The sequence below is a fragment of the Corvus moneduloides genome, chromosome 5 (genome assembly GCF_009650955.1).
Source record: "Corvus moneduloides isolate bCorMon1 chromosome 5, bCorMon1.pri, whole genome shotgun sequence".
In the NCBI taxonomy this organism is placed as follows: domain Eukaryota; kingdom Metazoa; phylum Chordata; class Aves; order Passeriformes; family Corvidae; genus Corvus; species Corvus moneduloides.
The window spans coordinates 71427455-71443520 of NC_045480.1; the positions used below are offsets into that span (position 1 = coordinate 71427455).

The 16066-nt window shown below is 41.9% G+C and overlaps 1 protein-coding gene across 1 annotated transcript in view; it reads left to right on the top strand.

Annotated features, from left to right (window-relative positions):
• NDST4 (N-deacetylase and N-sulfotransferase 4) overlaps positions 1–16066 on the top strand; it is a 70091-nt gene that overhangs the window by 20388 nt on the left and 33637 nt on the right. The window contains exon 3 of the mRNA XM_032108249.1: positions 15093–15180. Coding sequence (XP_031964140.1) covers positions 15093–15180 — 88 coding nt within the window. The remainder of the gene's footprint in view (positions 1–15092; positions 15181–16066) is intronic.

The window sequence follows — 16066 nt, forward strand, 5'->3', positions numbered from 1 at the left end:
TTTAAAACAACGTGTATTAGTTAAAAAGGAGCTCTAACAGTTGCTTCTGGCACAGAAAACAGCACTCTGAAATGATGGAATAGCCTTGTAGAAGGGCCAGGCAGTGCAGACTGCAAGAGCAGTCATAATTATTGCCTTAAAAGCACTTGATGCAGCAATAAACACATTACCAGGAACCCATCTATAACACAGCTCCTTCAGGAGCAGTGTTACTTAAGTGACTTTAAATATGCCTTTGTCATCCAAATGGGAGCAGGAGGAACACTTAGAGCAAAAGCTCAATTTAGCACCGTTGGCATTATTCAAATGATGTGCAAGTGGCAGTGCTCAGGAAAAGGGTGGATACAGGGAGGGACGGACAAACAGGTGAGGAATAGAGAAATTCTCCAAGAGAAAAGGAGAAAATTGAGACTTCAATTATTTAGCAATAATTAACTAGGCATTTTCTGTCCAGCTCTGTATCATAATGCAGCATAAAACCAAATATTTGACTATGTCTGGCTTCAAATCCCTAGATAGATTTGTCTGTCCATGCACCCCTATAGCTTTATCTACGTATCCTCACACAAATTAAATCTTAGGGTCTTTGTCTTTTCTATGAATATTGCCGAAGATCCCTTCACTTGCTGCTTTTACTTCCAATATTCTACACCTCCACCTGTCTTCTTCCCATGGAGGCAGAATAATCCAAGGGTTTTTAGGTAAGCGTTACCAAACCCCAGCTTATGCAGAGGGCACAAGAAGAGTCCAGCAAGAGCTGCACCCCAAACACTGAGCATGGTGTCCCTCTAAAGTGCCAAATTACCTTTACTTTGAGATGGACACACTCTGCTAATTGTCATTCCTGAAAGTAAACATCACATGCCAGCAGGTGGGACTTCCAAACTGCTAAATCATCATCAGCAGGTTATGGTACCTCAGAACAGAATAACCCTCAAGCCACACCTCCTGCTCCTGAAAAAACTGCCTTTGGTCAACATCTGGGATGTGCCCATTGCTTCCTGTGAGCTGTGCATTCATCTGCAGGGACATTTAGGCATTCCCAAGGGGCTGCACAATCTTCATAAATGTCTCCTTTTCCTCTGGACATCTATAGAGTCCAAATACTGTTACAGACACATCAGAGCAAATGACCTTCTGAGTCCATCGTTCAACAGGAGTTAGGCATAGCTTGGGAGAGTTGGAATGAGGCATGGGTGGCTTTCAGCAGAGTTTGTTGGAGAAGAGTGCTCTGCATACTTAAATAAAAATTATTTTCGATGGCTATTTATTCATCTCTCAAAAAAAGAAAGTACAAAAATTGTTTTGCCTCATGGGGAATTCTAATATAAGCCTATTTGGTAATTTAAATATGTATTTTGTGTCAACAAAATTTCTAATGTTAAACATGGCAATTTATAGCTTAAACAGTCACACCATTTTATAGCTAATATCTTATAAAAGTTAAGAATTTCTCTCCAGAAATGTCAGGGAGAAAACAAAACAATTTTTATTTAATTCCATTAAGAATTTAGTTTTCAAAAATTTACAAGAAAATGAAAGGATAAGCTATTGACAATTTCCCACAAACCAATGTATTGGCTAATACACTCCGGGGCTTTCTGGGCAGCGTTTTTGTTCGTCAGGATTTGATTTAGTGCAACACATTGCCTGCATTGGAGTGTTCTGACCTCAAACTGCAGCATTTATCATTGATGAGGGGAGCATACAATAAGAAGCTCCCGTATTTCCAGTTGAGGCTGGCACAGAAGGCACCAAGGCAGCCTGACAGCTTCTGTAAGAAACTAAAGTTCTCCCTTTTAGAGTCCAGAGTTTGCCTTCTTTAGGAAATAAAGCCATGGATTAAGTGGTTTTTTCCCCTTCAGAAGCACAAATTATAAATATCCTTTTCCAAGCCATGACAATTTCTCTAAATATTTGTAAACCTTGCTCTCCTCTGTGTTTTTGTTCCTTCTGCTAATTACCAGCACTATTTTAGTCTGCTGTTCACATTTTTCTTCCAGACAGCACCCAAACACAAGTGGGATCTGTGGTGTGATACACACTCAGCTTCTCTAACACATGACATCCCTGCTATTTTTAACACTTCTGATTGAAAAAGGCTGAATCCCTTTTCTCAGAGTTTAATTTTTTTAATTGATGTAGTCATTTAATTGGCATTTTAGCACTTAGTTTTGAAAGCCCACAAACTAAATCTCTTAAAATTAATACCACCTTCACAATCCTTTCTGACCAAGGTATGGAAAAATGCAGAGGGTAGGATTTTAAGTTTTCCTTCCACCCTATTTGTTTAGCCATTTATCCTTACACTAAGTAAGTGGAAAATCCTTCTAAAATGGCAAAGTGGCAAGGCAGAGGAAAATGAAGTTTATATTCTTGTTACTTGATCAACTTGGATTGCACCAGTGAAACAGCTTCCTGTGGCAAAATGTTGATTTATGAAATGCAGAATGTTTCACGTGAATACGATTCAAACACAACTGTGTTTTGGCAGCTCATCTGCTGTGGCAGCCTAAAGGAAAAGGGGGCAGTTTGTAGAATATTAAAAAAAAAAAAAAATTCTAAAGATCATAATTAAATGTAGCTTTGGAATTGCTGATCTTCCAGAAATTAAAAAATGCAAATAACTCACACTTTGCTGACGACTTCTTTAATATGAGAATATCCCAGGAAATGGATATTTCAGGTTATTACTGCCTCTTCATTTTATGTAAAAGCCAGAATTATTAATGTAGTTTTTACATTACATATTAAATCTAAAATACCAACACTGAAGCAATTTCTACGAGCTGTCTCACTATTACACTTGAACTGCCTGGATTGAATCAGATTGAATTAAAGCCATGGGCTTCAGGACCTGTATGTTTTTCACCCCAAAACATCAGCTCTTCAGGTAAAAAGTGGTATAAAAAATGATGGAATTCACATTTCTGACAGGAGACTGTATTTGCCTGCCTTGCCCAAACCTCATGAAATATTGGCTCTTAAAGCTGTCACTGATTCTTGATAGCACAAGTGCTTTTTTGGAGACCCAGTTGTTTTAACAGGGCAAATCACGCGGGCAGCAGGTTGTACGTGGGGAAAAGCACCCTGGTGGAGAACAGGACAAGGGAAGGAGGCTCAAGGGATGAGGATCAAAGTGCTCTGTCCATTTTCCAGTAATATTTTAATCCCTGAGGGCTACAAAGACTGAAGACCTCCATTGTAATAATATTTACTGTAAGTTTTTCAGCAAATTAGCACAAATGTTTGGGAATTAATTGAATATACATGCATAAATAAGCATTAATCTATATGAATCTATAATTAATAGAGATTAAATACTCTATAACCGTATTAATTTAGGCATAAGTGTGAACTGCTGAGGCTATGCTCTGCATGGTCAATAGTAATAATAATGACCATAATAATAATAATAATAATGCATTACATTTTAAAAAGGTAGGTTAAATGCAGAATGTGAATTCTTTAATAAAAAAGCTCTGCATGTGTCTTCCTAGTAACTTATCCCGAGATTTATGTGCATCATAAACAAATATGTCTGTGGTATTATAAAGTGCAATTCCACTGTATTTGTTATTAGGAAAGGGAATACAGTTTCCCATATGCTTTCACTGTTATTTCTGCTGTAACTGGGAACAGGCTGCCAGTACATTATCAGGAAATAAGAGCTACCCATCCCTGCTGTAAATATTCTGAGGTGAGTGTTAAAGACCAGAGGGGATTTCAGGCTGGAAACCTGTGCCTGTAGATCCCCATGTCTGCAAAAGACTGGAAAGAGCCTGCTGTAGGACGGCTAAAACCAGCCTTCTTAAAGGCTTCTGCTCTTAAACTGCTCAAACCCACTGATACTCCACATACAGAAATACTCTGGGTTTAGTCATTTCAGTGGTGCCATCAGCCATGGGGTGTGCTGAACCCCTGCAGAGGAGAGAGGGGACAAAGAAGGGGGAATGCAGAGCCCACGGAAGAGCTTGAGGAGTAAGGAAGGTCTCCCACAGCGGAAAAATACCACCCAGCTTTCAGCTCTTTCTCATCTTACAGCTGCACATTATTTTCAGGATTGGGATGTACACCTTGTCCAACAGTCCTGTTTGGCTAGCAGAGCACTACCCAAGTAAAACCTGCCTCAGCAATTCAGTATTTGTGATTTTTGAACAGCTATTCCCATATAAAATAAAATTATTGCATTACCCCTTCAGCTGTGAGAGTAATAGAAGCTCTCACTTCAGAAATGAGTGGAAATTTAGTGTAACAACTGTAATTAAAAGCTTGATAGTTTGCTGAACATATTTTTCCCAGTTTAATGATCCAGTGTTACATGAATTCATGCTTTACGCTGCAAGTAGCTACAGCTTTGAATGGCAATATTGAGAGAGAAAAGAACAGCCTTTAATGATTAAGATTAAAAGCAACTAGATTTAAAAGTTAACTGCCTCAGTAATGCCACTTTCTGGCTGCCACCACAATGCATATGAATGGCTCTGAAATAGGAAACTGTTTTAAGCAAAACCCAAAACAAACCTTTCCCCCCAACCTTTCTGTGCTTCTTTTGTTTTTCGAGACAATGCTATGCAGGTATTTAATGTGCTGGTAGGATTGGCTCTCTCCCCTGTTCCCAAGTGCTAGAGACCTATTCACCATAAAGGTTCACAGGCAGTGTTCTCCTACATGTGAGAACAGAGAAAAGCCAGGAGCTTCAACTGTTATGAGACTTAGGAAAGGATCACAAACACCACAAACACTGATTTTTCACTGGATTGTTATTGTCAGCCATTATTACTCTTGGAGAACATACTGCTCCTCTAGGGTCTGGGCTGAACCCTCCACCAAGAACTAATCCCTGGGGAAGGCTCCATACACCACGGGAATGTGTTCTCATACGAATGGTAAGTTGGGGAAGGGAATGAGAAATTTCAAAATTATGTTCCCATTCTCTTCCAAGCAGCCAAGAAAACATGTTGTAAAAGACATCGGTAACCACTCCCTGACAAAAAGATGCTTGTTAGAAATGTTCTCTTTCTCTTCCACATAATTCACCTCGTGCACTCAAGCACAGCATTTGTCCTGTGTAATTTAGAAAATCCGGGATGAGGAGCTCAAGGAGAACACAAGCATTCCTTCCTAACAAGAAATACTGCGGGTGCACAGTGCTCAGGGAAATCCAGTACATTCCAACACCAAAAAAGGCTGTTTGTCAGAAGCAGTTTTAGAAGCCCTAGGGATAAGTCTTCCCTGTCAAGAATGATTTAGCAGCATCTAGAAAGAGATGAGCTCCATCAGACTGGAGCAAATTCACCCAAAGCCTCTTTTTCTCTCTGGTGGCTGAAATTGCCTCCCAGACTCCTGGTGACGGGGCAAGGGAGCAGCTACTCTCCTTGCTTCAGCGTCTTTTCCAGAGCCTGGTGAGCCAGGTTATCATCCTCTTCCCTGCTCAGGGAGCTTGGGACCAGCTGCCTTGCTGTGGGCACTTAGGCGAGGTTCAGCTGGCAAAGTCAGGTAGAAGGGCTTCCTGTTAGCAGAAGTTCCCTTCCTAGGAAGTTACTGAAAGGCTTCATCGCTTTGCCGCAATTACATTGGACCACTTGAATTTCTCGAGGGTGCAGGTTTGAGGTTTTTGCCAATCTCTAGTCCAGAGTGATCTGAGGAAGAGCAGTACTTCAGTTTTGCTCTGAGTGTAATTTTTCCCACTTTTTGGAAAGGTGTGGTGATACTTTTGAACCCGAAACATTTCCTTTGCCTGTTGGACTGATTTGTTCTCAATTTGACCTGAAATTACGTAGTTTTATGAAAAAGTAACCTACCGGAGCTTCTGAAATGCTTGATTTCAAATGTGTCAGCCACAGTTGGTGATCTGGATTGATTTTGTTGGACAACATACTGGCTTTTCATGTTTCTATTCAAGAGAATTGAGCAGAAACGCAACATGGGCATTGCCGTTTTGCTTTGGATCTTCCAGCTTCCTCCTCTGGACAGCTCACTATGCTGTCCTCATGCTGGGAAGGATAATAAAGCAGTGATAAGCAAGAGGATTTTCTGGGATGGAGGGATTTTAAACCTGTCCTCGAGGACAATAAAGGTTTTAGCTCCCTCTGCTCTGAACCTGAAGGAGCAGAGGGTGGCAGAAGCACTCTGATCTCTGGTGAAAGAGATGTGGTGTAAAGCAAGAAGAGTTGCCTTGCAATACCCTTTTCATTCCACAGAAACATCCAATTCTAGTTATCAAAACACTGAAGCAAGCTCCCTGGATAATGGAAGACAGCATTACAAAGAAGGAAGAAGGGTCAAAGAAGTTAAGCTCTGCCAGACAAGTATCAAACATCTCAAAAATATTAAAAAGCAACCCTTAATCCTAGTGGTTTTTAAAGCACATCCTTACTCATCAAGATTTTGCAAACTGAAGGTGTCACAATAACTGAGGAAAACAGTACTCCAGACTTCCCTGGTTTCTGATTTTTACGGAGAGGGTGGGCAATGGACAGACTTGCATAGGGAAAAAAACCCCCAAACCTATGGAGGCACCCTCTTAAAGCCACAAGATACATCCATCATTGTGCCAACACGCCCAGTCTGAAACCTGAAGGACAGACCTCTGTTCAGAATATATCACCTGCTCCAATCTCTCCTTTATGATTGAATGTGTGCTGAAAAAAAAAGCTTAATTTCCCACCAAAAAGCATATGCATCAGTTAGTTTTTAAGCAGTAAATTTAAAACAGGAATTTGAGATTGCTGGTAGGTGTTCAGAATTTTGAGATAAATGTCCATGATGAGAACTTTAAGCAAGCTTTATTTTTGTGACAAGTTATCCAAGTGATTGATTTCCAAGGGCAGTAAAGGGATGGAAGACAACTCTGATTAAACCTCAGTAGATCCAAAACCATAAATTAAAGAAGATAAATAAGGTAGCCTCCATTAGTCTAGCCTTTAAATAATTTATAGCAAGTGAGTACCCACCTGTAACAGGTTGTAGACTTTTTTTGTAATTCTTTCTTTTTGCTTAAGGAAGCAAGTCTGAAGCACCAAAGCACAAGAAAAAGAAAGAATATACAACTCAACCAAAATGCAGTTGTTGGTGTTACTTGTCTTTTACCCTATATTTGTATTGTGCCAAGGAGAGGGAGACTTTGATCCTTTTTTTTTCTTTTTGACATGGCCTAAACATGACCTGAGCTAACGCATGACCAAGTCTGGGTTTTTTGTCGGTGACATGCAGCACAATGACTGACACCAGCACTGTTTCCTGCAAACAGGATCATGATGGCTCAACATGCATTTCTTACTAACATACTATTTTAGACCTTGATGTGGCCCCTGTAAAGCCTCAAGATGGTTTTGCCTTTCAGTACTTATTTTAGGGGTTAATTTTGTGATTGATCAGAGCTGAGGTGGGGGTTCTGCCACTGCCTTTCGGGCCTCTTTTTTGATAGCTCTACAGTACAGTTGGAGGCAGGCAAACCTCACCTGCCTCGTGCAGATGTGGATATGGGGAAATATTGCACCTCTTCTGTATTTCATGGGGCTGGCCCCATGTGCTGGCCAGGCTGAACTGCAGCCGTAGGGAGCAGAGCCATTCAAATTAGAACAAGCATTCCTGATCATGTTGTTTCAAAAACTGGACCAATAATCCTTGATCTCCCGCTGGCAGATTGCCTTCGCCTGATTCCCCTGCCTGAAGAACCTTTCTTCAAGAGATTTCTTTTGCTGAAAATGCTTAAGCTTTTGAAAAGTCAGAACTGATAAGAAATAATCTCTAAGCCCCTTCACTGCTCTGCGCAAAGTGCCACCAGCTCCTGTCTCTGCTGCATGATCCTGCAGGGAGGGACCTGCTCAGCCCCGGGCTTGTGCCAGCCCCAGGCTTCTCCACAGCCCAGGGTATTGCCACCTGTGCTCAGCTTGGGCACATACTAATTTTTCCCTTTCCAGGATTTGTCAGCAGATTTGGTTAGTGTTCCCAGAAAATCCTTCCGAATCAGTAATGATTGATACTGGAGACCCTCAGTGCTTTGCCAAAGAGGCTGTAAATCTTCTCAGTGGGTAAGGCTGACACAGAGCAGCAATCACTGCTGGCAGGTGACCACTGCAGCCATTCCCTGCTCCTGCAGCTCCAGCAGCAGGTCCTGTGGATGCCCCCAGCCAAGCCTAATGCCTTCGATCTTCCCCAGAATGGGAAGCAATTGCCTTTACTCATCTGTGTGGTCCCAGTTAAAATAAACCCCGCTTTTTATTCATGCTCTTTATTTTCAGTTTATACTTTCTGCCCTGTTAGACTGCCCCCTTGCTCTTCATTTGAGCTTTTTGCTGCTAGATGCTCTAACAAGGCCAGGAGTTGCTTTTTCCAAGAAGAGAGACCGAATTATCGCCATGGATATTTTATGTATCTGTGCACCTACACATCTGTGGTTGGTCAAGGTGCTCTCACTGCTGGGGTATCTGTGTCACACTCAGCATCATCTCTCTTCTAATACTAAATCAAAAGCCACCTCCTGAGTTCACAGGGATGTTATTCACCACTTAGTCATGAGTGAGTGGTGAATTGGGTGCAGTATCAGCCCATTCATCTCCTTCAGCTGAAACTGGCTTAACCTCTGCTGGGACAGATGCACTCCTCTGGCTCAAATTAAATGCAGGTAGACTCCTCACAGTTTTCTGACTTCAAGACAGAGTTAAAAAACAGCAGCAGAAGTACATCTGATAAACTGGGTATTCCACTCATGGAGGAAAAATCTTTTTTTTCCTCTTTGCAATAAACATACTACACAAATATGTGCAAATCATCACTTTTTTTCTTGCTTCAAGAAACCCACCTATCGTGTCTGACCTCACACAAAGGCAGCTAACTCCAGGGAAATGCTGAACAGACTCAAGTAATAGCTCTACAATAAAAAATAGCTTTGCAGGCAGAGCTGGCTGTGTTCAGCCGCAGCCGAGAGCTCCCTATTAATTATTTATGTGGCACTGTGGATTAGCATGGCGCTTCACGGAAATAAATGCACAAGGAAATGCAGTCCCACCCCTTGTGAAGGCAGGGCCAAAGCCCTGCTTGCCCTGTTGGCTGTGCCCAGTGTTCTGCAGCCAGTACTGGGAGTGGCACCACTTGTGGGAAGGACTGGATGGAAAGTGTCTCTAGGTCTGTGAGGGTTGGCAGTTTCCCTCTGATCTAGCCCCTGAAGTTCCAGTCAGGTTTGGCATGGGGTATAGGGTGAGTGATTACAAAATTCCATCAAAGACTTGACTAACTCCAACCCCTAAACTCCTTTCAAACTCCAGCCAGTAAGTCAATAATGTGGATTCTTTCTGATTCCCACACTCTGGTATTATCTGCTATAAGCATGGGAAGTGGGCTGAAATCCTCACCACACAGAAATCATCAACTCGGCTTCACTGGGATAATAAATTCCTCACCAAGTTGAGCTTTAACAAGTGCAGATACAGCTGAGTTGATTGTCCCCCCTTATGACAGAAATTTATGCTCCAATCTGAAAACTGAAAATAAAGAATTTGGAATCCTGGTCTTGCAGTGACCCCATCAGTGATGTCAGGCTAGACATCACTTCTTTACTGACAGCTTTTCTGTCAGAAAAAAGCAGTGGCTAGTTATTTCACACCTTCCTCACAGTCACTACTATGATTATAACTACTTTGTGGTATTCCTATCAATTCCAATTCCACTGGCTTTGAAAATTGCCAAGACCACAGCAGGCTTAGCCCGATTTTTTTTTTTTTTTATCCTAGCATAGATTTCAGGGAGGGAGCAAGAGCGGGAAGAGGCAATCACAAAATCACATCCTGACAGCAGCTGCTTGCAGTGCAAAGAAACATTGCTGAAAGTACTCTTTGCTTTTTTTTCTTTCCCCAGCTGGAAATTTAGAGCAAAACTATAACTTTGTAGTTCTCCAACTTTCCACAGACCACCAGCAAATTGCTTCACAGAACAGCTTGGGAATGAACCTCAGGGCTATGTAGCTGCACAAGCATTAAGGACACGTGTTAGGGACAAAAATGAATAAATGCACTAAAAGACTTCTTAGTATTATAACAAGTATATGCCATAGAAGCCTGAGAAAACAATTTCGATTGGAAGGGGTTTCTGGAGGTGATCTAATCTAAGCCCCAGCTCAAAGCAGAGGTAATGTCAAAGTTAGGTATGTGCAAATATTTGCACATATTTCCTATCTACAGTATATATAAATAAGTAGTATTGTGTATCTAGTGAGCATATACATATTTTGTGCACACACACCAGAGAGCAGAAACCTGCAGCAGTGGAATCACTATCCAGCACTAGGATCTGCTCCCAAATGAATAATGACTTTGAGTAATGGCAAGTGAGCCTGTTTTTGACAAGATTCTCAGTCATATCCCTCAGAAAGTGATGGGACAGTGTAACCTCGGCCACGTACCCCTGGGATGCTGGGCACTGGTACGTCCTCCCATGCCAGAAGCACTTCCTCAAACGAGTCTGTGCAAGTAAAATAACTCGAGATGACAGCAAATTACAGATACACTGCAAAGCAGGAATATCTAGCTTCCCCTCCTTCCCCTGATCTCCCTACAGACTGAATGAAGAACTTACGTCCTTTCTCACTTGCCCCCCACACTGTGCATTCTTTTCAACAGGCTCTGTAGTAACTTGGGATGGTGTTTCCTTGGGCAGCTCTCCCTCATGGAATGCCCCAGAGGCTGGGTGCTCTGGGCACCACAACCACACAGATCCTGCCACAGAGACAGGAACCTCCAAGATCTGGATGTTTTGCTGCTTCCCAAAACTTACATTCACAGCACTGCCTCTGGAAGGTCACATGTATGAGCAGGAGCCCTAATTAAATGCCAGGCTTTCTGCTCCACACTGGAGTAATGTTGAGTCCTGCAAATCTTGTGTCCCTCCTGTGCTTTTCCTGATGCTCTCAGTTTCTGGGAATGTCCCTGAGATATCTGCAAGTGTCAGGAATTTGGTTCTGTTTTGCAGAAATAGTCTTTAGAGGTGTCATAAAGACATTTTGACAGCTGCAGTTTTCAAGCTGAACAATGTCTATGTTTCAGAGACTGTTAGCATTTTCCTCCACAACCAGATTTTAAGTTCTCACCAGCTGATCTCACAGACACTGGTCCTCTCTTTCCCAAGAACCCTTCCTGTCTCTAATGCTATTACCTGCTGTGGAAGCAGCATGAAAAGCACATGAAATATATATAGAGATATATATATAGGTTAATAGAATGCTAGGAGGACAAGGATCTGTGTATTAATTCCCATAATTAATCCTTTTTTGGTTTAACTGAAGTTTCAGGGATCACCGGTCCCTGTCTGTGCATTTGCACACACACAAACCCACGTCTGCCTGTACCATCTGTCTCCCTACAAACAGCCCCAATACTGAGCCCCAATATTTGCCTCACTTTCCTCAATAAGAAATACAAGATTCCGTTGTGTCGGCTCGATCCGGCTGGCATCTGTTCCTCCTCACCCCCAACACCGTTGCACATGCAGGGAAGGGCTCATGCTTTAGCAGCTCTGTTGATCCACACAGACCTTTGGGTGAGGAGGAAAGCCTCTTTAATTACTTTGGCTGACTTTCAGGTTCTGTTTTGCCTTAACAATGTCTTCAGAAATCCAGTACCGCGTTTTAGCGTTGTTGTCGCCTAGCTTAGATTTGGAGTTTCGTTCCCCAGAGAGACACCTTCTACCTCAGCCTGGCCAGCCCATGCTTGGCATCAAAATCAGGACAAGTCGTTCATTTTCCTTCTCTAAGGATTTGATAACCTCTACACTTCCCTTAGCCAGAGGTGTTTTGACCTTTAATTAAAAGGAAAATTTGTTGTCTTCCACTCAGAAGGCAGCAAATAATGAACTCATTAAAATGAGGTTACTGTTCAGGCCTTAGAGCAATAAGAGCCAAAGTCTCATTAGCAGCTAACAATCCAGAACACAGCACATAAATAAACCTAATATGGCAGAGCAAAATGCCTTGGTGTATTAAATTTGAGCAGAATCAAATGTTTACAGTCAATGATGTCTGGGGCATGAAGTTTTAATGTACTTAATGAAGGAAAGCAAATTGCTTCCTATTAGGCATGAAATGTTCCTGCAGAAATCGCCCCAAAAAGTTTATTATGTAAATGAAGGATAGAGTTATAATTAACAAGGACATAGAAGGAAAATACCACTTCTTCCTAATAGATGCACCAATTATGAAGAATAGAGACACGGCAGCTTCAAATCTACAAAAGGTAATTACATGGATTAATGTAAAAGGCTGCTGAACGCAATATAACGAAGAAACTGTATCTTGTGGGTGTCACAGAGAAGCCTCACTGGCAAAGCAAATAATCAATTAATAAAGTTAAATCTGTGAGTTTTGAGGGATTCCAGGCAATTAAGGGTTTGTATTTGAAAGAACAGCTTAGATTACCTTAAAAAAACCCCCAGTTTTTGCTTAGTCTGGCACAGTAACGTGCCTGTTCGTCCACGTGCAGTGTCCTCCATGGTTCTTTCCTTGGAAAGTGATAATTATTAAGTATGATCTATTTAACTGTCCAAAAATAAACACCTGTGGGTTCAACAGGGAATGCCGGTTGTATTTCCACAGGCATGCAGTGGGGACAGGGATGCGATAGGGACCACTGAGCCCACAGGGAAGGGAGGATTCCTGTGGAACAGGGGACAGCAGGCAGGACCAGGCAGAGTGGGAATAGTGTGGCACACGGCCTTGGGAAGAGAACAGTTTTCCAGCTGTTAAAATTCAATAGCCCTTCTCCATCCTGCAGAACCTTCCGAATAAAATAAAATAAATACCTTCTGCCTCACGTGCAAATCCCAGGAAGGTTTATGGCACTGGGTGCCAGGGATGTGCAGCCTCTCCACCCTTTCGTGAAAGACAGGGAAGGCAGACCCTAATCACCTAAAGAATTTTTTCATGTTAAGGGTGTGGAAGACATTACTTCCCTTCCCCCAAACAGACAAGCTGTGACAAAGTAAGTTTGGACTGGCCTAGCTGACAAGATCTTCTTAGTGTTAAAAAGAGAGGAGGTCATGACAACAAAATTTAGCAGCATATTATATAAATTAATATGCATATATGGAGATTGAAATGGCAAAAAAAAGTCTTTAGGACCAAGCCAAATCCAGTTTGAGCGACAGATTTGCCCTTTAGACAGAGGAAAATGCTTGACACACTGCAGGTTCCAGGATTTACATCTTAATCCTCGCTCTGTGTTTTTAATGAGACCTCTCTGGGCTGGAAGGCTCCTGCCTATCCTGCAGCTCTGTCATCTTAATTGAGATGTGAGGGGAGCAGGAGAGAGGAGCCCAGGTGATGAAATGATGTTTGTTTTGTGCCCCTTCTTGTGCTATATGTTAAGCGATGATAACTTCTCAAGATGTTCTTCCCTCAAAGGAAAATTAAATTGATTTTGCTCAGCCCATCAGTCTTTCTCAACATATCTAAAATGCTCTAGATAGTTTGGAAAACTACATTCTAAAATATAATGACTCAGATTCTATGCTTCTGACTTTAATGGTGTCAATTTAGTGCCAGTTTTTACCAGCTGGGGATTTTCCTCAGTGTCTCAGCTAACAGTGGTGTTCATCTCTGAGGTTTTACATTTTAGTGAACATTTACTTGTTATATATTATGTAAATATAGTCCCCCATGTGAAATTGTCACAGGATTGAAATAATCAACTTACTAAATGGCTGGCAAGATAGGCTGGAAACCACACAGCTACCTTAATATTTAATGCTAAAGCACAAGACTTACTGTCATAAGATTACTTTATTTCCTTTAGTAAGGAAAGGAATTTGCTTGGTGACTGTTGCAGCTGATAAACACTATCTCTGTTTTACATCTTCCTTGCCACACAATGTATTTTTCTCTTTAAAAAAACAAGGCAGTTGCACACTGCCTGAAAGTCTCCTGTATTACACTCACACACCTCAGATGCTGAAACCCTGGTTTCATCGTTTATCCTGCACTGGAGATACTTTTGGTTTATGGTCCCAGGCAGGGGTGCTGGTTGTTGCTTAAATTAGACCAAAGAACTATCTTCCTGCAACATTAAGTGAAATTATGACCATAAAAATTGTAATTTTTTCAAATGAAGGACAACATTAGCTGGACTGGGTGTGTGTGTGCAAACCACTGCAATCATTTTATCTTTGAACTCTGCAGGAACATGAAGGCCCAATCAATAGAAGTGTTATTAATAGATGATAGGAAGAGTTCTCTAGAGCCACATAATGGAGACATGGAAAATTGATGAAAACAGAGTTTATAACCCATTCAGCATTGGCAAGGCCAATAGGGAGATAAATGCACTCCCCATCTCACATGCACCTCACTCAAATTCCATGGGCTGGGGATCCAAAGCAGATCTGTGCACAAGGACCAGCTCTAGAAGCAGTGCAGAGCTAACAACCAATAAGTAAGCATAGATAGCTCACACAGGCTTAACCATTCTCTCTTTCCCTAGTAGCTGGAAATATGTCCAAAACAAAAATTGGACAAGTGGCCAAGACTACCTATTTCTGCTACAAGCAACACCCTTTCATTCCATTTCATTTACAGTGGCCTTATCTTAGCTTGGAGGAGAGAATAAAAATAAACATTAAATTAAAAATTCATTTATGACACGGACACTGCTTCTACCATAGGTCAGCACTGAAGCTTTGCTCATTGACACTTAAGCCTGAATTTGCTATTCAGACACAGCCCAAAATGTTCCAGCAGGTAAGTAAATCCCAACGTCTTCATGCCTGGATGGCGAGTAGTATTCCTAATTTTATTTTGGGTTTTAAGCACATGGTATCAAGCTTCACTAATAACCCAGAGCATGGGTGACTTAGTAATCAGTATATTGCTGCCTCTGAGTGGATGGATCTGAGTCCTACCATAGATCACTGCCCCGATGGATATATGCTGGGCCAAGCCACAGAACCATCACCTCCCTTGTGTACTTAGGCACCATCACTACCTTTTCTAGACCATCGAGCTCTGATGGAACAAATTAAGCTCTCTGTAATAGTCTTATAAAAACGGATGAGCCCGAAATAACATTAACTTTTCTAAATGCATCTTAATTTCTTATTTATTTCAGGCTTTACTAGAGACTCAAAATTTACTGCGCACTCAGGTTGCAAATTTTACCTTCAACCTTGGATTTTCAGGAAAATTTTACCACACAGGTAAGAAGGAACTTTGTGCTCTCAGGTAGCTGCAGTTAAATAGGTGACAGAATTTTAAACCTAGCTTTAAACATTCCCTTTCTAAATAACCCAGTGACTCAGTGGAGCAGTGGGAAATAAGTGTTCCACCATTTCAGTGTCTAATTCAGTGTACAAAGGGTAAAGACACACTATGGGTGAGCTGCTCAGGTACAACAAGGATACCCTTGGTGTTTTCCTGAAAGACGTGTGGTGGTAAATCTCAGGTTTATAAAGGAGGCAAAGTAGCTGCAGAGATCTCTCTAATTCCACAGGAGACAGGACAACATGGAAGACGGAGTAGGGTTTTTCGGTATGATGAAATATAAAAGATTGGGAAAATCATGTCTCAGAACCTCTGAGGAGGCAGAAGCATTTCAATGGGATGCATAAGATTTTGTTATGTCTGTGCAGGTAATCTGTCTCAGGGATCTGCAAATCAGGAGGGATGATAAAAGGAAAGCATAACGAAAAGGAATTTTTACCGAAACCCTGCCCTTTCCACACTCTGTGCAGTAACAAGCTGCACACTTGCACTGTGCTTCTGTGGAAGATGAGGCACTTCCACATCTGCTCCTCCTCCTCATGACTCCTTTCTCATTTTTGCTCCATTTCTCCACAGCACAACCCCCCCCCTTTTAAAAATTTTTTCTTTTCCTCCTCTTTTGCCTTCCCCATTGCTGCACCTTCACTCAGGCTTCCCTCTGCTGCCTCTGAGCCGTGCTGCTCCCTAGTACTGCTGAAGCAAGAAGAGACTCCCTGCAAGGGAGAACCTCCTGTCCTTCTTTCCAAACCCCATACCCTTCCCACCCCTGGAGACCAGCTCCAAAATCCTCAGCTGTCAGCCTATTCAGCCACACTCACTGAG